Below are 27,183 nucleotides of genomic sequence, written 5' to 3' on the forward strand. Positions count from 1 at the left end.
TTTTGTGCCCCCCTTTTGAAAATTTTCTCCGTCTGTACAGGGAGCAGGGTTACTCCCCCCCCCACTCCTCTAATCTTAATGGACAGGAAGATACATATGCTAAAAGGAAGCTTCTGTAGGTATGCAGGATCCCAACCATATAGGGCTGATAACCAGTGTTTCAAATTGGACCTTGGAAGATACTGGGAGCCAGAAAGAAAGATAATTTTGTGAAGGCATCTTATATGTGTACACAAGGTGATTTATGTGCACGTTTAAAAAGTATGACTTTAACAAATGTGTATTGTTGGATATGCTTCTCAAGGAGTCAAGAGTGGCCATCATTTCTGGTGAATATACCCTCAGCATAGATGAGAAATAATGGAATGATTGCTAATTAATTTTCTGCTTTTAACACTTTGACTCTCTCCAAAAGGTGCATTCACTTTTCAGAGTCTCCGGGCCGGTTATATCAACTATGTTCAGTCCAAGCATGAGCTTTCAGAACCCACCTCTGATCGCTTTGTGGTATCAGTCAGTGATGGCCTTCATAAATCTATAGCAATGCCTTTCTACATCGTTATTGATCCAGCTAATGATGAAATCCCAGAGCTGCAACTTGGGAACATAACAGTGAGTCAAAATACTTCTCCCACTGACATTCCTTGCTTTCTAGAAAATACTTGCATATCACGAGAGCCAGATATCACAACAACAAATCCTTGGATATCACCCTTGTGCGGATGTACTTTGCTATCTAACTTAAATGTATGTTTTGTGTAAATTACCAGAAATGACCCAGACTTCAAATTAAAGATTAGATAGAGAAAGGATGCAGAACCTCCTTCAGTCCAAGGGCCAAATCCCATTTCAGAGCACCTCTTGGGGGCTGCATTCCAGGGGTGGGTGGGATTGAAGGCAAAAGGGGCTGGCCCAAACCGACAAAATACCAGCGTGTTTGATCTTAAAGCTCTTCCTGCCAGCAACTAAGCCTTAGGAGAGGCATTCCAACCTTTTGGAATGGGGAAAAACTGTGCAAAAGCTGGGAAGTTACCAAATGATCGGTGGTAGGTGGAAAGCAGATGGGGCCAGGGGAAGAAGGCATGGTCTTCTGGGAAACCTCAGAGGGCCAGATTGCAATCCCTGGAGGGCCAAATTTGCCTTCCCGCCCCCTGACCTGAGGTTCTGCACCCCTGTCATTGAAAGTAGCAAAATACATGCCCCAATGAGTCCTGGCTGCGACAAGTTTGCAATCTAAAATGTGATATTGGTAAAACAACCAAGGGAGAGAAGGGGAGGCAAGGGTAAGCAGGTAAGCAATATGGTAAGGCTTAGTTACAGGCTGAGTTACAGTAGGGAAAAGGACCTGGGGGGGGGGCAAAAAGGTGGTTTTGAGGAGGAATTTGAAGTAAGTAAGAGAGGTGGCATCGTGAGAATGTTCTAGGAGGCAGTTATAAGCATATGGAGCAGCAAGGGAAAAGGGGCAGAATCTTTTGAGGAAGCAGCAGACTTTTGGGCTATGGAATACAAGAAGTTTCATCATCAAGTTAATTATTAAGCATTTTAAACAGTGGTTTTAGTTGACAAAGCATTTCACTTTATTTAAATCTCCCCCTTAGGACCCCTCTCTCATAATACTAGAACCCAGGGTCATCCCATGAAGCTGACCGGTGGGAGATTCAGGAAAGATAAAAGGAAGTACTTCTTCACATAGTGCATAGTTAACCTATGGAATTCGCTACCACAGGGTACAGTGATGGCCACCAATATGGATGGCTTTAAAAGGGGGTTAGACAAATTCCTGGAGGAGAAGTCTATTAATGGTTACTAGTCCAGATGGCTATGTGCTACCTCAGGTACCAGAGGCAGTATGCCATTGTACACCAATTGCTGGGGAACATGGGCAGGAGGATGCTGTTGCAGTTGTGTCCTGCTTGTGGGTTCCCGGTCAGCAGCTGGTTGGCCACTGTGTGAACAGAATGCTGAACTAAATGGACCCTTGTTCTGATCCAGCATGGTTCTTTTTATGTTCTTATGAAACAGTAGTTATTTTGAAGCTTAAAAACAGATGCATTTTGCTTTTAGGGATGTGTGAGAAGGGGGGCAGGGTGTCCCTTTCCCCAAGTCAGTTTTGCATCTAAATCGTTCTCTGATGCAGCTGCTGCTATCCAGGTGTCCACTTGGGAGTTTAGGGCCAAACAGCACATGATAACAGAAATGTGTGAATGCATCTGTCCCTTTTAAAGTTTTAGTAAACATCACCCACAGATCAGGATCATGGCATGGGGGAAGGAAAATGTAATCATTTCTCTATGGGCCATTTTCCCAATGAACTCCGCACCCCCTCAATCTCCAAAGCTGCTATTTGCTAAGTCAGGTGTGCAGAACCTCTTTCATTTTGGAGAACATTCAGATCCAATGTTCCAGTGGTGAGTGGTCCAGAGACAAAGTGGGCAGGCCCGAAATACCCAAAATAGCAGCATACTTTACCTTAAAGCTGTTAGTGCTTCTAACTAAGCCTTTCTGAGAGGCATTTCAGCCTTTTTGAAGGTGGGAAAAACTGCACAAACTATTGGTGGCTGGGCGAAAGGGGAAGGGAGCATGACCATTTGGGACCCCAGGAGGCCAGATTTATCCCCTGGGTCTGAGGTTCTGCAGCCCTGTGCTAAGTTAAGAAAACATACAGTAAAGCACAGGCTATGATATCTAGTTTGGTTCTTGGATCAAGCAAATGGCACAGGCAAGGGTTTAAACCACAAAAAATCTTATCACAGATCTGTAATGCATAGTACTAATTATTTGAATAATGTGAATTGGCTGTGTGAGTTTTGAAATAGTGTTTACCACCTGGTCTGTTTGGCTGTGTAGAAGGAGGCCATGAGGGGTGGGGGATGGAAGCACTATGCCAAAGTCTGTAACTTGTTTAAAATATTTCTGATGCCTTCGTATCCAGGATGTATTCACAAGATTAGGATGTAGCATTTTTCCTCACTTGTGAATCTACTACTGAAAGATGTGCATGCAGGTCAAACTAAAGAAGTAAACTAATAAATGAAATAACCTATAACAAATTAGTCAGGAGACATGATGCAAAAAAAAGAAGAAAATAATAATGAAATCATTGAAGCGAAGCACGTTTATTTTAGATAGTGCAGTTGTAGATGTGACATCATAATCCTCGTTCTCCAGTGAGCAGAGACCACCATAAACCCTCCATATTCAAAGGAGAGGGGTGTTTCTTGTCAGCTTCCATGGCACAAAATAAAAGCTCCGTAAATCTGGGCCTCCATATGTGGTTCTCAGCTGGTGTAAATCCCTGAATGAGAAACATGTGAAGAGAGAAATTAACACTGCACACGTGGTGGCTGAACTTGAAAGCAACAGACATTACACCTGAGAATATTCTGCACTGGATTGTGGAAGGCTTGAAGATGAATGGAAGCTTGAGCCCGTCTTAATATATTGCATCACTGGTGGTTCAAGGATGCAAGGAAATTTATATATATATATATATATATATATATATATATATATATGTGTGTGTGTGTGTGTGTGTGTGTCTGTGTGTGTGTGTGTGTGCTGGAAAAGAGAGAGATATAGCACTTGCATCTTTTAACTGAACAATGTACTATATCTGGCTTAAAGAAAACCATGGACAGGACAGTCATACTGGAAATTTGAAGGGAAAACAACTCCACCTGTTCCAGCGGTCTGAGTGTTGTTCAGCTTTGACCCAGGCTGGTTCCTAATACAATGCTGCCACAAACTGAAAGGAGGTATTTGGACTATCTTGCAACCTTTGTACAACTCAAATAAATAAATAGAGACCTATGTCGCTGTTTGTTGTAAGGATGAATGTGGACAGTTTTTAATTTTTTTTTCTTTTTTATTAATGAAGATTGACAATTGTTTTAACATATAGCACAAACATTACAATATATAACATCACAATAATAGTAAAAGTCAAACATCTGACTCTGAGTGTCATTCCAAAATTGTTTTTAACATCTCAATTACTCCTCAAACCTCTGTTAGTTTGTCATCCTTGGGTTGGCTTAAATAGCCAATGTCAGTTTACTCAGAAGATTGATTGACTGAATCGGCTTTTGTATCATGTGATATCATAAGATCTTTATTATTATTATTATTATTATTATTATTATTATTAAATTTATTAATCTCCCATCTGGCTGGTCACCCAGCCACTCTGGGCGATGTACAACACACCATAAAACAATTTAAAACAATAAAATTCTACCATAATTTTTTTTTTAAAATACCCTAACCCACCCCAAATGCCTGCCTGAACAACCACGTTTTTAATGCACGAAGCATTTTACAGTTTACTTTAAGCAGTTTACATTAAAAATACATGAAATATAATTTATTACTATTTTTACATTGGTTTTTAAATACATTAAAAACATTACCAGAAAAGTAAAACAGAGCATTACAATGTCAAGGGAAACAATGACCTGTATAAGTCAGGGAAAGCCTGAGTAAACAGGTGCAGCCTCAAGAGGCATCTAAAGCTTGCCACAGTTTCCACCTCAGACCACACAGAGGACAGTATTCCAGAGGGTGCGTGTCATTACCAGGAAGGCTTGCTTATGTGCTGTTTCATGATGACACACGGTTGTGGAATAACCCAGAAGTAGGGATGGGCGAACTCACCATGGTCTGGATCACACACCACTTGCTGGACCCCCACTGGCCACCCTGCCCTGCTCACCACCCTATCCCTTTGTGAGCTGCCATTTTGCATAAAAATGGTGGTTCGGCCTTTTCTGTAGAGGCTGATTTTACACAAATGGCAGCCATAAAGGTGCCATTTATGCAAGATTACAGGTGTAAATGGCCATTTACACCTGTAATGTTGCATAAATGGTAGCTTTACGGCCACCACTTGTGTAAAATCAGCCTTTATGAAAAAGGCTGAGCTGCCATTTTGCGGCTTGACAAGGGATCAGGGATCACTGCACTTGCCTGCCTGACTCAGAGGCAACCACGGGGAACCACAGATTGATGCCTAAGGGCCCGAGCCATCAATATCTCACTGGGTCTCAGGCCCCAGCCAGACACCCATGACACCCCTACCCATAAGGCCTCCTAAGAAGGTCTCAAGGGTTGATTTGGTGTATATAGGGGAAGAGAGTCAGCTAGGTATCCTGATCCCAAGTTCTTTAGGGCTTTGAATGTCAGCAACAAAACCTTGGACATTTTATGGTAGCTAATAGGCAACCAGTGCAGTTCTTTTGGCACAGGTATAACATGAACATGGCTTGGTAGCCTTCTGAGTGTCATCGCTGCTGCATTCTGCACTAGCTGCAGCTTCTGAATAGGCGTGGATGAAAGTCACTTACCTGTCCTCGAAGATTTCCCGCGGTGGGGGGGAGGCGCTTCGTTGCTCCCCCCGCGAAGTTCAGGCCGGGGGGGGAGGCTTCCCGCCTCGCCCGGCCGAAATTCAGGCCGGGGGGGAGGCTTCCCACCTTGCCCAGCCGAAATTCAGGCCGGGGAGGAGGCGCCTCGCCTAGCCCGGCCGCGAACTAAACAGTTAAAAAAAAGAAAAAAGCCCCCGTGATAGGCTGCGTGACAATTAACGTAGCCTATCATGGCTAGATCTGCAAATCTAGCCGTGATAGGCTACGTAAATCGCCACGTAGCCTATCACGGGTGACTTAAAAAAAAAAAAAGCGCGTACGGAAATGGCGGCCCCCATAGGGAGCCGCCATTCGCATTCCTTATTTGGTCGCTGTAGTCTACGTAAATGTTTACGTAGACTACAGCGAAAATAAGGGCAACGCAAATAGCGTTGCCCTTATTTTCGCCATAGTCTACGTAAACATTTACGTAGACTAAAGCGACCAAATAAGGAACGGGAATGGCAGCTCCCTATGGGGGCTGTCATTATCCGTACGCGCTTTTTTTTTTTTTTAAAGTCACCCGTGATAGGCTAAGTGAAGATTTACGTAGCCTATCACGGCTGACTTTGCAAATCTAGCCGTGATAGGCTACGTTAATCGTCACGTAGCCTATCACGGGAGCGTTTTTTTTTCTTTTTCTTTTATTGCAATGGCAGCGGCGGCAGCCGGTCGAAAGATTGGCTGCCGCCCCCGCCCCTGACGAAGACCCGCCGAACCGCCGGCTGGACCCACTGCCGGGAGGGACATTTGGGAGAGGTAAGTCCCGTCCCGGGGGGGGTGCGGGGGGTGGGGGGGGCGGAGAATTTCTTCCCGAAACTTGTTCGGGGGGCCAAACACGTTGGCGCTCGGCCCCCCGAAGTTTCGGAAAGAAATTCTCTGCCATCCCTACTTCTGAACCAGACACAAGGGCAGTCCCACATAAACTGCATTACAGTTGTAATCTCCCATGGTTTTACATATTGCTTCCTCAATTTCAGAATTGCTTTGATCTTCCACTACTTAGCATAGACACAGGTGTGAACATGTGAGGGGTATCATCTAAACCCTCTTCATGAGTGTCTGTGTACATTGCTTTAGGGATGGGTTAAGTCCCCCATGCCCTGTTTGCACACTGCTTACCAGACTCCTGCTGGTTGTCCGACCCTGGCAGGTGTGCAGAGCAAGCCACCAGACAGTCTGCGGGTGCCCAGCGAGAGTTCATGAGTGGTTTTTTTTTTTGCCATGAGCTGTTATTTTACGCAAAATCACGGGTATAGCTATTTACAGAAATTCCGATTTGCATGTAATTGCAGTCGTAAATAGTGCAATTTATGCAAAATTGCAATTTTTTTTGCAAAATTGCAAAATCAGGGATCTGAGAGCTGGTGTCTTGGAGGCTGAGCTGGTGAAAACTTGCCAAGCTCCACCCCCAAACCAGATTTCTCCAACATTCCTACTTTGCTTCAAAAACACCTTTGTGCTGGCATTCATATATGAGGCACGTGTTTCATTCTAACACGTCTGTTAATAATTGTATCTGAAAAATGTGTGAGGCATATACAGTGCTTTTCCATATAAGTAGATTTCAGCTGCAATCCCATATACACTTACTTCAGAGTGTTAGATAAAAAGTTCTTGCTTTCGGTTTAGAAGAAAAGGATGCTAGGCAGGCAACACTGGATCCAACACTATTTATTGAACGTTTTGCAAAACGGGTGCAAAGCAGTCTGGACCCCGAGACACGTGTGCAAAAGCCCTTTATATCATATCGCTTCTATTGTTCTTACCAGTAACCAATGAAACAGTTAGTACATCGGCTCACTAAGTCAATAGCCAATAAACAGTCACTATCAGCTTACCAAGCTGTTAGTCATGAGCGCGTCAGTATGATTCCCTTTTTGCTCCGCCTACATTTTCTCACCACTCGGGCTCTTACGTAATTGAGGCGCCAATGGTTATGGAGTCTCTTTTTCTAACAATTCCCTCTTTTAAGTCTTTATTCACGTCTTAAAGCATTTAAAACGGAGCTTCTTTATTGGTACAATAAAGCAAGAGCATCTGTTTTGACAGAGCTGTTTTTATCAATTGCTGGGATAAGCCTCTGGCAAGGGGATTAGTTTACCTTTTTTTTTTTTCTTTTTGCCTTCTGTATTAGCTGATTGACGGTTTGGTGAACCTGTGATGGACTCTACTCACCTAACTCTCATTGAGGAATAGTCCTCACACTTTTTGTTTCTGGTAGTTCCCTTCTGCGGAGGCAAATTGTGCTACTTACTGGTAGAGTGCTTCTTTTTTCATTAGTGTAAAGTGGCTTAATCAATTGTACTTTATAAACCTCTATCCCATTACAAGTGGTGGATTTCTTGGACTTATAGTACTCTGCTCCCAAAGAGGACCTATAGAATGCTTTTCTCTAGTGCCCATTTTCTTGGCAACAGTTCCTTGTTGCCCTGGCTGTTATGCAGGAGAGCAACATCAGGATCCATAGCCACTTTATTTTAACAATAGTGGTTATGTTATCAAGCCTGATTGAGTTGGATCTTGGCCTTTCTTAGGTGCTGAGATTTATAAACGAGGCGATTGTGGCTCTTGGATGGCTTCTTCGCCTGTGTCCCTGGCAGCTTCCGGTGGGGTGCCAGGGAGCAGAGGATCGTTGCCCGTGTCCTCCTGTTTTCTCCGGGTGACAGGAGGAGGCAGGGGTCATCTAATAGCTCCAATCGACTGCAATGTGTCTATTTGCTAGAACCTACAAGTTTTATACATGAATGGCTGGTTGGTCCCACTAGGTAGGGCCCTTCCCACCCTTTCTTTAAAGCTTTTTTTATTCTACTTTTCAGCAGTACTTCCTCTCCCGGTTGGAAGAAATGGATGGGAGCATCTAGTGGCAATCTCTGGAATGGGACAGAGTAGGCTCGTAGCTGTGAAGGAACAGACTGTAGAGAAATTAACTGGCCCCTTAACATCTGATCTCCCATTTCTCATTTGACTTCCTACCTCCTTCTGCAGTGTACCCGAGGCGGGAATCTAAACGTTAGTTTAAAGGGGGACAGCGTTATGTCTTTTCTTGGCATTTTTCGAAGCTTTGTCAAAACTATTGGCAGAGCCTCAACCCAAGTGAGTCTTACCCCTTGCTGGAGCTTGGTTAGAGTCTCCTTAAGACTCCGATTGGTTCTTTTAACTTGCCCACTCACCTGGGGTCTCCAGGGGCAGTGTAAGTGCTACTCTACCTCCAGAGCTTGTACCAACCCTTGTGTAACAGCTGAAGTGAAATGTGGGCCCTGGTCAGATTTTATAACTTTAGGCAAGGAGAACCTGGGCACCACCTCTTGTAACAATTTAGCAACTACAATTTTTGCTTGACAGTTCCTGCATGGGAATGCTTTTACCCAGCCCGTTATTTGACACACTATTACAAGCAAATACCTGTAACACCTACACGGTGGCATTTCAGCAAAATTAATCTGTACCATCTGGAAGGGATAGTACGCCCATGGTCGCCCTCCTTTTGGTGGAGGGGGGCTCTGGGGGAATTAGTTTTTTGATAGACCTCGCAGGTTGCGGCTAGTCGATAGGCGCATACAGTTAGGCCAGGAGAGACAAATAGCCTCTTGCAATAGTTAATCATGGCTGATGCCCCAGGGTGTCTAAGAGAATGATGCACTTGTTCTAGGATAGCTCCCTGTAGGGTCTGCGGGAGAAGCAGTCTTTGTGTTCTTGTGCCATTTGCAACTCAGAGGGGGAGTATGTGGGGCACTCTTCCCTTCTGGGTAAGACAAGGAATGTTTGGGTTTTTTTGGATTCCTTTCTTGGCTGCTCTCTTTGTGGCCTCATCTTAGGGGTGCACGAAAGTCACTTACCTGGTTTCGCAGCTTTTCATTGTGGGGGGGAGGCGCTTCGCTGCTCTCCCCCCGAAGTTCAGGCCGGGGGGGGAGGCTTCCCGCCTCACCCGGCCGAAATTCAGGCTGGAGGGGAGGCTTCCTGCCTCGCCCGGCCGAAATTCAGGCTGGGAAGGAGGCTTTTAAGCAATTTTTAAGCAATTGCTTAAAATGTGACCAATTGCACAAACAACACTCCAAGGGCGTATGGGAGTTCTCTGCAGGCTTGGACTGGGACCCGCCCATGACGGTGGGATTTCACTCAACAAATCTCGTGCTTCGCCCTCCTCTGACCCAGCCTGTCGCCGAGACAAGGAAATGCAGATCGGGGCTCCTCACTTGCTTCGCCCGTAGGCGTCTCACACAATCACAAACACACCACCGTCCTGCGTTTATCCCCTAATGTAAGCTGTTTCACTTACCCCAAAAGCCTCTTTTGTCCCGCCCGCAGCTGCGTCCAGCTGCTTATTGATCCACTGCCGGTGCCTAAAAGGAGTGATCACATCTCCCTCTTCCTCTGGCGTTGGTCCTCAAGCACTTCTGCCGCCGCCGTCGTGAGGAGAAGGCAGTGTAAAACAACCGCCTGTGGCCACTTCTCCTCCGCGGCCCCTTGGCTCAGCGTGAAGGGGACGCGTCCCGAAGCAGGATCCGAGTCACGGCACCAAATTGTTAGATTAAAAGTTCTTTCTTTCGTTTTAGAAGAAAAGGATGCTAGGCAGGCAGCAGTGGATCCAACACTATTTTATTGAACATTTTATTGAACACTATTTTATTGAACATCGCCCAGAGTGGCTGGGTGACCAGTCAGATGGGCGATTAATAAATTTAATAAATAAATAAATAAATAAAATTTTGCAAAACGGGTACAGAGCAGTCTGGACCCCGAGACACGTGTGCAAAAGCCCTTTATATCATATCGCTTCTATTGTTCTTACCAGTAACCAATGAAACAGTTAGTACATCGGCTCACTAAGTCAATAGCCAATAAACAGTCACTATCAGCTTACCAAGCTGTTAGTCATGAGCGCGTCAGTATGATTCCCTTTTTGCTCCACCTACATTTTCTCGCCACTCGGGCTCTTACGTAACTGAGGCGCCAACGGTTATGGAGTCTCTTTTTCTAACAAGAGTAGGCCCCATTGAACCTAATTCTGAGTAGACAAGCAGAGGTTGCATTGTTAAACCCATATAAACCTGTAAATATAAGAAAAAATACATTCCAATATAGGCCTTATCTGATAGTTCTGAATCTGAACCCAGTCACACTGGTTTGGGATCATCAGTACATGTTCCTCTTGCCAATTAGAGTTGTTAAAAGGAAGAAAAAACTTCTACTTTCTAATGGAATCGAACCAACATACCAGATGAGCCATGTAACTAGGTATCTGAATTGTTTAGACACATTGGTTTGCTTCTTCATGACATGAAAGTAAACAATCCACAAATAGAGAAAAGAGACAGCTCCACACTCTGTATTATATGTTGGTTTAAGTGCAAAAAAACTGGTGGGACATATGCAGTATGGCTTATTTTTAAATAAATATGTGTGCATATGTTGGGGAGCAGGCAAGGTAATGCCTTGCCAGGAGTTTTCTTATTTATCCTACAACTCTCTTGATGAAAGCAGAACTACTACAAACTAACTGGGGTGTTCCTGTAGAGCAGTCCAGTTGCAGCATAAAAAATAGAGCTGAAATGAATTTGGGTTGCAGGAGGGGAGAGTCTCACGCAAATTTTCTTAACTTGAATTAATTTCTGAATATTCAAAATTCATTAGTATTTTCAATTGTGTATGCTATGTAGATGGAGACATTTTAGAAAAAAAAATCTAGTGGGTGTTGAACCTGGCTAATTGATACTGTAACATTCACTAGCAGAAATTAATATTTAATTTCAGAGTCGAATTCAAAATGAATATCAAGCATAGAAACTCAGTGGAAAGTTTAAAAGCAAAATGTGAAAAGGTTTCACATGAAACGCAACCACAGATATTCCATTGCAGTTGCATGACACTTTAATTTCAGCTCTAAAGCAGATCTGCATCTGCCATAACTCTGTGGGTCCTCCTAAATTGCAAGGAATGTGTTTGCCTGCAGGTTTGCTGGTTAGCAAGTCTGGATGTAAAAGTTTCTCCTTGCGCCTATCTTTTCATCTCCTCCTTACATGTATCTGCCAAAACCAGTGCTACAGGGAAATTACAGACTGCAATATACCTAAAACTCATGTTTCCTAAATATAGAAAATAACTGTTATACAAGCTACCTTCTTTGGGGGCATGCCGAGCAAGGTCTCTGCTGTTGGTGCAGTGAGCAAAAGATAATTTGCGGACAAGGTGCTTGGCCAAGTCCGATCGACCACTTGTGTGCTTGACCCTTGCCCTTCATGGCTTATTAAATCAAACAAGGAGGGGTTGTCCGGCTGGGTCCAGGAGGTTGTAAATTCCTCCTTGAGAGAGGGAGTGGTGCCTGCTGCTTTAAAAGAGGCAGTAATTAGACCACTCCTGAAAAAGCCTAACCTGGACCCAGAGGATGTTAACGATTATAGGCCAGTGGCCAACATCCCCTTCCTGGGCAAGGTGCTTGAGCGGGTGGTTGTAGGACAGCTCCAGGCACTCTTGAATGAAACGGATTATCTAGATCCATTTCAATCGGGCTGCAGGCCTGGTTTTGGAACGGAAACTGCCTTGGTCGCCCTGTGGGATGACCTCTGCCGGGAGAGGGACAGGGGGAGTGCGACCCTGTTGATTCTCCTGGACCTCTCAGCGGCTTTCGATACCATCGACCATGGTATCCTTCTGGATAGGTTGTCTGGGTTGGGAGTTGGAGGCACTGCACTACAGTGGTTCCGCTCCTACTTGGATGGCCGATTCCAGAAGGTGGTGCTGGGGGATTATTGCTCTGTGCCATGGCAATTGTGCCATGGGGTTCCACAGGGCTCTATTTTATCCCCCATGCTGTTTAACATCTACATGAAACCGCTGGGGGAGGTTATCCGGAGGTGTGGGCTGAGGTGCCATCAATATGTGGATGACACCCAGCTCTACCTCTCTTTCTCATCAAAACCAGGTGAGGCAGTGGCTGTTCTGAACCAGTGCCAGGGCACGGTAATGGACTGGATGAGGGCTAATAAACTGAAACTCAATCCAGACAAGACGGAGGTACTGTTAGTGGGTGGTTCGTCTGCCCGGCTAGGTGATATTCAACCTGTTCTGGAGGGGGTTGCACTCCCCCTAAAGGATCAGGTTCGTAGTTTGGGGGTGCTCTTGGATCCAGAACTGTCACTTGAGGCACAGGTGAACTCAGTGGCACGGAGCACTTTTTATCAGCTTAGGCTGGTATACCAACTACGCCCTTATCTGGACAGAGATAGCCTAGCTACAGTTATCCATGCTCTGATAACTTCTCGTCTGGATTACTGCAATGCGTTATACGTGGGGCTGCCTTTGAAAACGGTCCGGAAACTTCAGCTGGTCCAAAATAGGGCAGCAAGATTGTTAACAGGGACTGGCCTGCGAGCTCATATTACGCCAGTACTTTTCCAGCTGCACTGGCTGCCAGTCCATTTCCGGGCCCGATTCAAAGTGCTGGTGTTAACATTCAAAGCCCTTAACGGCTTGGGGCCAGGATCTGAAGGATCGCCTCCTCCCATATGTGCCTGCCCGGACCTTAAGATCATCATCAGCAACCCTTCTCCGTGAGCCCCTGCCAAAGGAAGTGAGGCGGGTGGCTACTAGGAGGAGGGCTTTTTCTGTTGTGGCACCCCGGCTCTGGAATGAGCTCCCTAGTGAGGTTCGCCTGGCACCTACATTGTACTCCTTTCGGCGCCAGGTGAAGACCTTTTTATTTTCCCAGGCATTTTAGCTTTCTAAATTTTTATCTTTGCTGTTTTAAATCTGTATTTTAAACTCCTGTACTGCTGCTAGGTTTTATTGTGGTTGTATTGTTATATTGTGGTTTTAATGTTCTATATATTTTAAATTGTTTTATTGTGTGTTGTTTGGTTTTAATTTTTGTGAACCGCCCAGAGAGCTTCGGCTATTGGGCGGTATAGAAATGAAATAAAATAAATAAAAATAAATAAATAAAATAAATAATGAGTATTGTGTAAGAGACGTTTTAGTACATCAGAGAAAGGAATGGGTGACTGTGTGAACAGCTTAGAAGGGGAAGGGAGGCTGGTGAATGCTAAAGGCTGGCAGGAAATGTAAGGAAGTTCTTCTCAGAGTTGGGCTCCTGGAATCTGGACAGGTAAAGGACCCCCAAATATGCAAAGCAGCATTACAGTGGGGATGCATGAGAATTTCATTTCAGTTCATAAATTCTCAGAACCTGCCTTGTTTGCAACCCCAAACATGAACGTGAACAGGAGGAGCACATTTTTTCAAGAAATGTTCACACATTCCTGAATTTTCAGTCTCATTTGAAAAATGCATATTTCTAAAACTATGTGCACTTTAAAATATGCATTTTCAAAAGGTATGCATTTGCAAGCTTTAGTCAAGGGGAGGAGATGTGTGCACTTTGAAAAAATGCACACAGAAATGCACACTTTTCCAGTTTGCACAAAAAGAAAAATAGGTTGCAAACAAAAACAGAAGTGAAGCAAACCGCGCTTCAAAGTGGAGTTTGGAGAATTTTGGTGAGCTCGAGCATCCCTGTTTCTCCCATCCTTAAATTGCATAAATCTCATTTCCCCAGCCTGAGCTGTTATTTTTAAGTTACTTGCTCTCTCCATTATATGTATTCTTCTCTCAGAACTCAAAGTATACCTTAGAGGAGCCTTTAAAAGAAAGTTTGTGTCGTAAAGTTTCTCTCGCTTCTTAATTTTAGAATTTTCATTGCTTTTTTTTTTTTTAAGAAAAAAATCTGTGTTTTTCTCTTAGGTAATGGAAGGTGATGTTCAGGCAATGGGACCTGGCACCATCAACGTTGAAGACCTTGATGTCCCACAGGACTTGCTGAATTTCTATATTGCTACTCCACCTTGTCATGGACTGATACTAAATGGAATTTATGGCAGAGATATTGGACGTTACAAGCAACTAAGCCCAACTGTACTTCATCAAGATTTAGGAATTCACAGCTTTACATTGGAGGAACTCAGACAAGGTTGGGATATCATCTTATTGTGTCTTTGGAACAATATGAAATGCATTCTCATATCTTAAACTATACGTGTGTGTGTGGGTGTGAAGTAGATACTGAGGGGTGCAGTGCATCTTTGTGAACTCTGGTCACAGAAACAAATTATAACTACCTATGGCCACTCTGTCAGTAGAGGTTGGCCATTCAGTTTAAGGGTAGAGGCAAAGTTGGCTCAGACACAACAGTATTCCCAAGTGCAGTACTTCACTTTTTCCCATAGCAGTGAATGGCAACCATTCATTTATATCAATGGCAGGTAACCTGGTGCCCCCCAGATGTTTTGGACTATAACTCCTAGAGTTATAGCCCAAAACATATAACTCATCCAGCATGGCCAGTGGTCAGGGATTATGGGAGTTGTAGTCCAAAACATCTGAAGGGCACCAGTTTGCCTGATCTATATGCAAGAATGTAAGGGATGCACTGGGGTTTGCAGTTTGAGCTAACTTGGCCCCCTGACAAGCCCAGTGTTTCAGGTGGTAAATGAAAGTTGGCTCTCCCAACAGTCTTGCCATGTTAAGCCTACTTATTTAGTTTGACAGAATTCAGTGGGAACCATGGAGAACCAAGCCAGCCCTCTCTGCTGCTGCCTTGCTCCATGCATTTATGTATATTCCTCCCTCAAAGGAAGATGGAACCTTGGAAACTATGTGGGTGTGTGAGTGTTCATGTGTATAATTAGATGTGCTGTATGTGCACAGGTATCTGACTATATCTGAGCAACATGATTTGTAAGCAGAAATACACTTAGATTTAGTTGGTTCTACAATAAAGGCAAAGGAATTGATTGCCTGCCCCCTCCCCCACCCAGTTTAAAGAGCACTGACTACTGCCCTTCTCAAACAAAACAAAAATGCTGCATTTTTCTTGCATACCAATATCCTTTGGCACACCCAATAGACAATCTGTGATATATGTGCAGCTACTGACTCACAGCAAAGCCATCCCTGTGTGTTCCCTGACTGCAGTGTCCAGCTCCCAGCCTACATCCTAGTTGGTTTTCCCAATCTGCATGCAGTATATTCAGAAATATCTGATTTGCAAACCACGTGTGAGCCCCAAATGAAGGAAGGTGACTGAGCCCCTGTTCAATTCCAGTTTTGAATCTCTCCAACAGCAGCTGTGCTTCACCTTTGGTGTGGAATGTGGCTGTAGCAGGCAACAGAAGGAAGGAAGGGAGTAGCCACCCTCCAACATGTGAGGCGATGAAAGGTTCCTTTGTGTCTCCCTCTGATAAGCAACCATGAAAACAATTGGGGCTGCTGCCTTTCTTACTTCTGAAAGCTCAGGGGAACGGGACACTTTGTAGTAAATAGTCAAAGCCCTGTTCAGTGTTTCCTCAGTGCTCCTGTATCCCAGGAATCTTATACTATTCCGGAATGAACCTTCATGGGTGGTTTTGTCTGTAACAAGAGGGAAGAAAATACTGCAGCTTATTGGGAACTCCTGCTCCTGCTACCATCTATTGGGCAGGAACACAAAGGTAGAGTGGCAGGGTCATGTAGAGTTGGCTATATGACCCTGTGGAGCTTGCCGCTGTCATCCTCCTCCTCCTGCTGCCATTTCTATGGGTTCAGTAAATGCTCCTGCTTTGTATGGAGGGGAATTACCTTCCTGCTGCTGCATTGGAAATCCAGACTGACTGCACGACTGAGTACCAAACTAAATGTTCAGGAAAGCACACACAGTTGAGCTATGCATGCTAGCTTTTTAAAAAAACTCTTCTGTAAGCATGTATGGCCCTGATTTGGATTGGGACCATGGTGCTCCGGGATGAGGAAGGGTTAAACCTTTCCCTCACTTTTTTTCCTTTCAAATTCTACCCCCTGGGGTGGGAGACTTAAGAAAGAAAAAAAGCCTTCATTGACTCCAATAGAGACTTTTTCTTCTTTTAACAGCCCCCATGGATGTATGTGTGGAATTTTGTAGGAAAAAATGGGTGGGGGAAAAAGGTCTAACCTCCTTCTTAATGGAACGTCATGGTCCTGATCCAAATTGGGACCATGCACACTTACACAGGAGAGTAGGAAAAGCTAGCATGCATCGCTCCGTTATACGCAGTTTCCTGAACATTTAGTTTGGCCCTGAATAGAGATATATGGGAAATTGGTTTCAGTTCGGTTTCGATCAGGATTTTACTCACTACACACTTTCCACATCAAACATGAACTTGGACGCAATCTCCAGTTGAAGTCTGTTCATTTCCGAGTTTGCAATGCAATTTGCGGATGAAACAAAGATTTTGTTTGACATAGGGATATCAGAGAATTTCGGCACGAATCTCGGGGAGGCCGAATGCCAGCACATTCGGCCCCCTGAAATCGGTGGTGGAACGGTCTGCCCCCCCGCCCCCCCCGGGATAGGACTTACCTTGGGCGGATCTTCCTGGCAGTGGCGGCTCCAGCCACGGTTCAGCGGTGGTTCGGCGGCGGTTCGGCGGCGGTTTGGCGGTGGCAGCCGGTCTTCCAACCGGCTGCCGCTGCCGCCATTTCCAGTTAAAAAACCAAAAAAACCAAAAAATGTGATAGGCTACAGAAAGATTTACATAGCCTATCACGGCTAGATTTTTAAAAAACACCGTAATAGGCTACGTAAATGTTTACATAGCCTATCATGGCTGATTTAAAAGAAAAAACAACAACACACATACGCAAATGGCGGCGCCCAGGGGTGCCGCCATTTGCGTTCCTTATTTTGGCACGTCTTAGTCTACGTAAACATTTACGTAGACTAAGACGGCGAAAATAAGGGGAACGCAAATAGCGTAGCGTCTACGCTATTTGCGTTCCCCTTATTTTCGTCATCTTTGTCTATGTAAACATTTACGTAGACTAAGACGTGCCAAAATAAGGAATGCAAATGGCGGTGCCCATGGGCGCCGCCATTTGCATACGCGCGTTTTTTTTCCTTTTAAATCAGTCGTGATAGGCTATGTAAACATTTATGTAGCCTATCACGGCTGACTGCAGGGATGCAAACGGCGGCGGCTATGGCCGCCGCCATTTGCGTCCCTTCTAGCCAGCAGCCGGATGACCGGCCGGTGGCGGAGCCGGCCAGTGGCTCCGGCGAATCCCTGCGGAGCGGAGCCGGCTGGCCAGAATTTCGGGGGGGGGAGGGACGGTGCGCCTCCCCCCCTGGCTAGAATTTCGGGGGGAGGGATGGAGCGCCTCCCCCACACACAAATGTCACCTTTCAAAAAGGTGACTTTCGTACATCCCTAGTTTGATAGCATGTGTACATCTCAAAGCTGCATACATTTCAAAATGTGTACATTTAAAAATGCGTATGAATATGCTTTAATCAATGGGAGAAGAAATGTGTACATTTCAAAGATGTGCACAGTTGATGTGTACATTTGGAAAAATACGCACAAAAACAAGCAGGGATTTTGTGACAAGAACAAAACAAAGTTTGTAGTCTGATATGGACTCAAGTCAGAATGAGCTTTGAGATGGAATTCTGAGAACTTCGGCAAACTTGAGTTTTACCGATTCATACATCCCTAGGACTCCTGAGCAATCAGAGAAGAGGCAGAGAAGCTGGTAGAAGGAAGGCTGAAAAGGGATGGAACAGGTGCCAAGGAAGAAGCATCTGTAGAAGTAGTTCCTGTTAGCAAATTGGACAGCACACTCTTAGCCATCGTGGGTGACCACTTAATTTAAACTTAGTGATAACTGCTGGTAAATTCACACTTACAGAGCATACTCTGTCTGAAGGACAGAGCTGTCTCTGGATGTCCTGGAATCCTGTCTTCACCTGCAATTAGGGGTGGATGGACCTATATCTCCATCTGGGCTGTGGGGTAGCTCGATGAGATGCCCCCCCATGCAGCCTGGACCCGCTGGGCATGCCTCCCTGCTGGCCCCACCTGCCGAGCCACACGAGCTGCCCCTCCTCTCAGCACCAAGGACTCTGACAGTCAAGCCCTTGTGCTTTATGTGCACAAGAGCTTGACTGCTGGAATCCTCAGCATGGCACCCCCCCCAAGGAGTCCTCTGAGGAGGACAGGGCTAGAGTACTAGAGCACCGCCAAGGCCCCTCCTGCCCACGCTGGTTGTGAAGGGCTTCCTTGACAGCCAGCAGAGGCAGTATGGGTCCTGGCGCAACCACCCCCCAGTTCTCTAGAGTGCTTGGGTGCCTGGTCCCGCTGGTTGTCAAGGGCTTCCTTGACAGCTGGCAAAGGCAGGACAAGTCCTATAGGTGCTGCCCGCCACTCACCGAGCTCCAGGGTGCTCAGCGGCCAGGTCCATCAGTGCCCCATGGCTCAGCAACCTGGGCCCAGGAAGCCGGACAAGGAGGGGAGTCCATCAGACTCCACTCCTTCCTCGGACTCCTGCACCATCCCTACCTGCAGTGAATTGGTGTTCACCTTTCTTTTGATGAAAGGCTAAATTGTTTGGTGGCAACGGCTGATGGTGTATATGATAAAAGTCTTATAAAAAATATGCTTGGTGTGGAGGGAGAAACTTTTCCACTAGAACTTCAGGTCACCTATTGAAACTTGGACAAAAAAAATAAAATCACACCTTCACGCCATGCATAATTAATTTATGGACCTCGCTACCAAAAGATGGGGTGATGGCCATAGGCTGAAGTGGCTTTAAAAGTGGGATTAGACTGCTTTTAGGAAGGACAGGTCTATCAGTGTGGGTATTCATACCAGATGGACCGTACAGGTTTAGAGGCCCTATTTCTCTGAATATCTGTTGCTTGGGGGCAGGAAAACAAATAGCAGGGGAGGGGAGAGCTCTTGATTTCATACCCAGCTGTGGGCTTTTGAGAAGCATCTGGCTGGCCACTATTGAAAACCAGATGTTGAACTAGATGGACTGAGATGGAGCAGGGCTTTCCTTATGTTTGCTCTTATGCATTAATTCTAATGGAAGATATCGTGACAGTTCTGAGAATTCCAGGGGGAGGAGGAAGGGGAACACCACTAAAGATCAGTGTAGATACGGCTAGGATTTAGGAAGAATGTATGCCCACCCAAAGAGAAATAGCTGGGAGCAATGAATTTTAAAATGCAGCATTTTCATTTCCTTACTGATTGTATTTCCCTATTTCTTTTCTTTTTCTTCTTTACTGCAAGGATAACTGTAATGCAAATGTGCATGCAGATAGTAAACTAAATGGCAAATTAAGAAGTAAGAAGTGAATTTCTTGTAAGTGAAAGAAGAACAGATAAGTTTGCAAAAACATGAATATTACATATTCTGAAATTGCAGGAGGAGGAAGGGGAGTTGCCTAGAGCAACAAAAAACAAAGCCCGAAACCAAAATAAATCCCAACAACAATGTCTCAAGCCAGCCCTGAGCGAGGAGTGGGGAGCAAGGACATGCACTTCTCAGGTGTTGTGTAGACATGAAAGAGACTTGTAAGAGTTTGAGGAAACAAAATAATTGGTTCTGAATGTTTTACAATTCCCAGTTATCAGCTTTTTAGCTCGCTTCTGCAAGAAACTAGATTTATGTTGTATGAGCAGTGGATGTCCTCTACTGGAAACCACAGTTCATTGCAGCAAATTGCTCTCGAGAAAGGAAACCAAAAAAATGTCTTTCCCATCCCATCTGTTCCTCTGTGCAAATTTTTTTAAAAGAGCCCAGAAAGAAATGTCCATCCCGATGTTAACCCAGACTCTTGCCTTGACAAGGATATATAAGACTTGACCACTGCTTTCCCCACCAATCTTCCATTCTTTTCCTTGTTCATTTTAATTCTGAAAAGTTTTTGTACAGATTATATGAGTATTTCCAACCTTAGTCCTTTTCTGGTTGAATGTATGGTCCATTCCAAAAATGACATGGAGAATTATGTGTAAGCAAGTGATGTAGTGGAGAGCCTGTAGCATAACCAGTAATGGGGCAGCCAATGGCAGCTTTGCTGCTAACACAACTGGTCACAGAATCTGCTTAGGAACGAGAAATAGCAGATCACATGTCTCCTCTAGGTTGACTTCTGTGTCTTGAGCTTGCTAGCTAGGACAAAGGAGCATTGTGGAGTGGATGAGGAGAACAGTCCTAGGCTACATTGGCACCTTGTGTCATATTGTTACGATCCCATCATGATGATGCTATATCCCTCTTGTGCATTTAGCGCACACAATCACAGCTGTTGCAGTGTTTTGGATAATACAGAATAAAAAGCAGGAAATAATGCTAGACAAGCGGTATACAGAATTCCTAATGTGCCCTAACAGATATCAGTGTGCTTCAATACTGATTAAAAGCACTAGTGTAGATCTAGCCCTAGAGACAATTTGGCACCACAGCAAATCCCAACATGATTTTGGTTTGTGTAAAGTTTGGAAATAAGATGCAAAAAGCCTATGCTAGTTTTTAAAGGAGTTATACTCTAAACACATTCCATTTGAAACAAAAGTTTTTTATTTTATTTTATACAACTTCTCTGCCACACGAATGGCACCTGATGTGATGTACAACATGGTAAAATGATATTAAACTATTATAACAATAAATATAATTAATGACAGGCTTTAATGGGTGTTCTGTGATCAGGAAAAGGAAAATCCTGGTCCATTTGTCTTCAGCCAACTACAAAGGTCTTCCTATAAAACCACATTTTAGGCAGCCAGTTGGATACCAATAGTAAGGTAGCTAAAATGTGCTGGTGATTGGAGTACATTCCACAGTGTGGGCAAGGCTCTACACTCTGTGAAAGCATGGACAAGGAAAAGCCCCTGTCTTCCACAGCTGAGGATACAGTGAGGAACATATGGAAGGAAGTGCTTCCCATAATATGCAGGCCCAAGACCAGGGCTTCTTCCAGACAGGTGGCTTCTAGTGCTGCCCAAGCATTACTTTTCCACTGTAGGCCATAAGCAAAATTGCAATTGGGTAACTGTAAACTTGCAAACAATGCTTAGAGATAGTTGTATTTAGTCTTTGATGTGTGAGTTAGAAGTCAGGGATTCTAAGCATTGTTTGGAAGTTAATAAGAAGTAAGTTTCTGAAGTAAGTTCTATGGTGCAGGAAACTGCTGTCAGCCTTCTGCACTATAGAGCTGACTCCATTGACCTGGATACAGTCAGCCCTATGGGGCAGGAGGGTGTCAGAGCATCCTCCGACTCCATAGTCCATAGAACCCTGTGAGAACAGACCAGAGCATCTCTCACAGGTTTTCAGGAGCAGAGAGGTAAGATTGTCTGCTGTTTCTTTATCAGTGACAAAATGGCAGTAGTGACTTTGCTCATGGCAGGAGGGTTGAGAAGGCAAGCCTGGTGGCACAAAGGGACAACATGGCAGCAGCTGTGTCCATGGTGGCCACCTCTTGTATCATGGGGAGGGCATTTCAGCAGCACCTGGAGCGCCACTAAGAAGGTCTTGGGGGGCTGCATGTTGCCAACCCCTGCTTTAAAGCTGGAATATGCTGATAGTGTTACGGACCTGCTCATGCAGGTTGGGCTCTTGAACTCACTAGTGATTCTGAAGATGTGATGCCATGGTTCCTAGAGGACTTACTCTATCGCTTTCAGTCCCCACTCAATAATCAACAATCATTTGAAGTTACCACTGAAAGTCTGATACAAGGCAAATGTATGACTTCGGATTGTTTAATGCAAGATTAATTGATTTCTTTCTGAGGATGATTAATAAACTGGACTATTTTTATATTAATATGTTTTTCTCATAAAATAGTTGTTTCTACACTTAAATCCCAAATGTGAAATGTTACTAGTGTACTGGTAGGACAGCGGGAATGTGGCTGATTTTCTCTCTAGTCTAGTAAGCTAGACTGATGATTCCGGCTGAAAATGTCCAGACATAAAGTTTGTTAACATAATTAGAGGTCTGAGAATATCCAAGTATATTTTCTTTCAGCAATATCAAAGGCTTAAGACTTGATACATTCAGTAATAGATGCATGTGAGCCCACCCTGCCATGTACTTCAAATTTAGACAAGTTATTCCAAAGTTCTACTGCTTTTCATGTCCAGCACATGTGGGTTTTCATTACTGATAGTAATCTGCCACACTTCAATGTGAAAATGGAAACCCCTATGCGAATGGTTGACCCTATTTATTTCACTGTGCGCACGTATGTGCACATTGTGTGTGTGTGAGGGGGGAAGTCAGTTTGAGCAGCATGTTCTCCTTTCTGTTCACCTTGGTTCCTTCCTTTTGTGGATGGGAGAACCCCCGATCAGTCTGCTCCATGCTCACACCAGAACTCTACACCCTGTAAGCAATGTCTGAATTAATACTGATAACATCAGTGTACATGGCACTTTACAGATTGACTTTAGCACAGAGGGAATGTCTCTGTCAGGATTGGACCTAGGTTCCCTGTTGAGTCTGAAGATTCCAATTCAGATTCAGAAGGAAGGCTAAGAGAAGAGCAGCTGAGAACAGATGGTGTGGGAGGAAATTCCCAAGACTCTCCAGGAGCCAGTGAAGAACCTTCCCAGAGGCATAATAGATACCGCCTCCCCTCCCCCTCCCCCTGTGAGAAATCAGCTTCTTTCAGAGGGGATGGAAGGGCACATATTGGCAGATGCAAGCGTCTGCCATTGATTCAAGCGGGTGGACCTTTTGAGAGGAGGGAGGCACTCTGCCAGGCTGGCTGCCCACCGGAAGAAAGGGGGAAAGGACCTTCCCTGAAGGTGGGCTCAGAAAGCCATTTGAGTATTGTGTAGTAGCCTAATAGTTAGTTTAGAGGCAACTGTCTTTCCTACCAGAGTTTCTCTATCAGAAGCTTCAACTTAGCTAGATCCTGAGGGCAGTCTCTAGCCTTTACTGACTTTAGTGTTTTGAAGAGACACTCAGTAAAACAGTGTGGATTGCAAGTCGAGTCTCTGACTGTGTTACTGCTCGGCAGGTGGGCTTTGAAACCTGACAGTCTCTGCCTGAAGGAGCTTACAGTCTGCATTTAAACAATAGGAGAGGCAAGTGAGAAAAGGGAGAGGCAAGGTAACTAGTGGATAAATAGGTTACCTTTTCAGTTGGGGTAGAGGGCTAATGGGTTAAGCCAAGGGCATTTCTTCAGGAGTGAGTTTGACTTGGGATTTGAAGGAAGAGGAAGAGCTGTCTCCACATAGGAATTCCAGGCATGAGTGGCAGAAAGGAAGAATGGATGGTTTGTAGTAAGTTAGTTCTGGTTTAAGTTATTTAAGGTACAATGCTATGTGTGTTTAGGCAGAAAAAAGTACTACGACTCCCAGCATGCTGGGTGTTGTAGGACTTTTTTTCTGTCTAAACGTTCATAGGATTGCACCCTTATGCTATTTAGTTTGTCTATTCTACTTTGCAGGGTTTCTGTGAGTTCATTAACATTTCTGTTTATATACAAAGGGAGAAATGAATGGGTCAGTGTGGTACACTGGAAAGAATGTCAGATTTTGATGTTGGACTGAGATTGACATGTCCACTCAGCAGAAGTGAAAGTTGTTACCAAGATTGTCAAGTATTTATCTATCTATCTATCTATCTATCTATCTATCTATCTATCTATCTATCTATCTATCACCTTTCTACCAAGAAAAATGGCACTCAGGGCAGTATGAATGAGATAAGGATTGTAAAAGACTTTTGGACACTGAGAAATGCAATCCATTTAGTCACAGACAAGACACATTTGAATGTATTTCTCGCAGATTGTTTCTGTGAGAAGGGAGCTGAATAGACCACACCAAGCCCAGGTCCCGGGGTATATGGCAGTCGCTGGGCTACCATGTAAAATTTCTGTTTCATAAAATTTCATAAATTTCTGTTTCATAAAAGTCTCAAAGGGGATACCATGGTTAAAAGGAAAAGGAAACCTATCCCAAAGAAGCATCTCCTTATTAACCCAACAGAGGATGTTCAAGAAAATCCCTTGACTATTATTTGTTTTCATAGTAAAATTCAAATACTGATTGTGGGTTCCAATATCAGTTTCAAGGAAATGAGCAGATAAATATTAGCTTATGGAAATCCAGTCTGATGATCTCTATGGGAGTCAGGCAAGTCACTTTGGGAATCCTAATCTAAACATGTACAGAATTTTAATATTGTGAACATATGAGTTTGCTGTACCTATTGCACTCTTGTGGCTGTTCCTGCCCCACAGAAGTCTAATTAAACTTGTTACATTAAGGATTTCTTCAGTTTGGAAACACTTGAGATGTAGGTAAAGTCAGCCTTCCAAAACAGTTTTATTTAGGAAAAATTATTTTGCGAATTGAAGAAAAATGGGCTTGTCTCTGGGACTGATGTAATTTGACTATCAATAGCACTACTACAACCTCTCGTCCCTTTTGCAATCAAGGCCCAAAACTACAGATGTATGGATTTTGTTAAATCCTGTTTGTCTGTGTTTTGTGGATTCTCCAGCATCTTTTGTACCATCATCCTCTCATTGATGAAATTCTTTTTTTGTAGGAAAGTTTTGTTCTATTTCCTCTAATTCACCCTATCCCTAATGTGCACCTGTACAGATATGCAAACATGCATTAATTAATGCATGTTAGTGCCAATGTGCATTAGCTAATATGAATTTGCAGAGATCTCCCCAAAAGTGCAGAAAATGTGCAAATCCCCCCCTTCCGCATTTCCACACTTTAGTCTATGGGGGGAAATGTGCATTATTGGTGGTGGTGGTGGGGAGTTCCCGTCATATTTTTGTACAACTAAATTTGCATACAATTTCAGAAAGTTTTTTTTTAAAGGTCTACAAGTCTGTGTGACCCAGTCCGCTGTGGAATCTGTGGGTCAGATTAATAGAAATCCAAACTCATTTGAATCCTTTGTGAAAGTCCCTACCCAAAATGAAGCTGCGTCTCTTTCAAGGGCTGCTGAACATTAACCCCAGTAATAGCTGTATATTCACTTTTTCATACCTCAGCAAATGGTTATGCTCCATACACAAGAGGATAACAGAGGCAACATTTTCAGGGGTATCTTCCTGCCTCCACTTCATTGTTGTTCAGCCAGTCTGTGCTTTAGTGAAACAATTAGCCAATAAGCCACCCTTGCTTAGGGATGTACGAAAGTCACTTACCTGGTCTCGCAGCTTGCTTTGCGGTGGGGGGGGAGGCACTTCGCTTCTCCCCCCGAAGTTCAGGCTGGGGGGGGGAGGCTTCCCGCCTCGCCCAGCCGAAATTCAGGCCGGGGGGGAGGCTTCCCGCCTCGCCCGGCCGAAATTCAGGCTCGGGAGAAGCGCCCCGTCTCCCCGGCCGCGAACTTCAAAAGAAAAAAAAAAAAAGCCCCGTGATAGGCTACGTAACGATTTACGTAGCCTATCACGGCTAGATCTGCAAAGTCAGCCGTGATAGGCTACGTTAATCGTCACGTAGCCTATCATGGGTGACTTTGAAAAAAAAAAAGCGCGTACGCAAATGGTGGCCCCCATAGGGAGCCGCCATTAGCATATGCGCTTTTTTTTTTTAAGTCACCCGTGATAGGCTACGTGATGATTAACGTAGCCTATCACGGCTGACTTTGCAAATCTAGCCATGATAGGCTACGTTAATCGTTACGTAGCCTATCACAGGGGCGTTTTTTTTTTTACTTTTCTTGTAATGGTGGCAGCGGCAGCCGGTCAAAAAACCGGCTGCTGCCCCCGCCCCTGACGAAGACCTGCCGGGACCCGCTGCCGGGAGCAACATTCGTGAATGGTAAGTCCCATCCCGGGGGGGGGGGTGGCGGAGAATTTCTCCCCGAACCTTCGGAGGACCGAATGCGTTGGCACTTGGCCCCCCGAAGTTTCGGGGAGAAATTCTCCCCCATCCCTACCCTTGTTTAATTTGTTTAGTTGAACGAGAACAATTGGAGGCTACAGTAAGGGTCTCATGTCTTGTGCTATCTCATCAAAGATTTCAAGTGGGTCAGAATGAAATGTGAACAGTTTTTCTCTAAAGCATAGCAGCTTCTTTGGAGACATTAAAAAGAGATTCCTCTCTTCCTGTGCTTTCCTAGTGCAGTGTATTCTTCTATCTCCTTGAACAGCTATGTTATCAGAAGGAACTGTTTGTAATGGCAATGGTCATTGGTCAAATGAGTGATAAAGAAGAGTCATATTGATATGTGATCACTGTCTGGTCTAGTAAGCATCTTAAAGCTCCCAAGTATGAAGGTTTATAAGTGTGTAAATATATACATTATAATGATATAATCTATAAACTTCTTCACCAATAAATGTAGATAGATCCATTCCAGGATCTCTGTCATTATCATTACAGAATAAGGTTTAAAAACAAGGAAAAATAGAAACTGCCCTGCTCTTTTAATACCATAATGTTTGGGATTCCAAAAGGGAAGAAAATTTCCTAACAGTCCGAGTAGTCAGACAATGGAACCAACTGCCTAGGGAGGTGGTGAGCTCGCTGTCACTGGAGGTATTCGGGCAGCCATCTGATCTGTCAGAGATGCTTTAAACTGGAGTCCTGCACTGAGCAGGGGGTTGGACCCACTGGCCTATATGACCCCCTCCAGCTCTATGATTCTGTGTGACTTGGCTCACACAAACCTTACAATGGTCACAGCTTCTCTGTAGTTCTTCCTTTCTCTCCCATATCAAGATTTCTTGGAAAGTTTAGGGCAGGGAAGATATATCCCAAACAGTTTTGGAAGAAGACCAACAGCAAGAGCAGGCTCTGCCATTAGCTTCATTTTACATGTGCTCATAAAGTTGCATAGAGTGTAGAGGTGGAGGGAGACATTTGTTCCGTTCTTATTTTAATGCAAACCTACCCAACCAACCACTTCCCAAACCAAGGCGCTGCTAACTGAAATGCAGTTATCCCTCAGTATTCACATTTCTCTGAATTTTGTGATGCAGTTCTTCAGT

General features: G+C 44.4%; 1 protein-coding gene across 1 annotated transcript in view; it reads left to right on the top strand.

Annotated features, from left to right (window-relative positions):
• The window catches only part of LOC146348097 (FRAS1-related extracellular matrix protein 1-like), a 179,356-nt gene that overhangs the window by 61,192 nt on the left and 90,981 nt on the right, over positions 1-27,183 (top strand). The window contains exons 18-19 of the mRNA XM_084851642.1: positions 416-612; positions 14,139-14,364. Of these exons, the coding sequence (XP_084707768.1) occupies positions 416-612; positions 14,139-14,364 (423 nt within the window). The remainder of the gene's footprint in view (positions 1-415; positions 613-14,138; positions 14,365-27,183) is intronic.

This window comes from Heloderma suspectum, chromosome 4 (genome assembly GCF_057233095.1).
Source record: "Heloderma suspectum isolate Gila_16-S chromosome 4, 16-S_ref, whole genome shotgun sequence".
Classification (NCBI taxonomy): Eukaryota; Metazoa; Chordata; class Lepidosauria; order Squamata; family Helodermatidae; genus Heloderma; species Heloderma suspectum.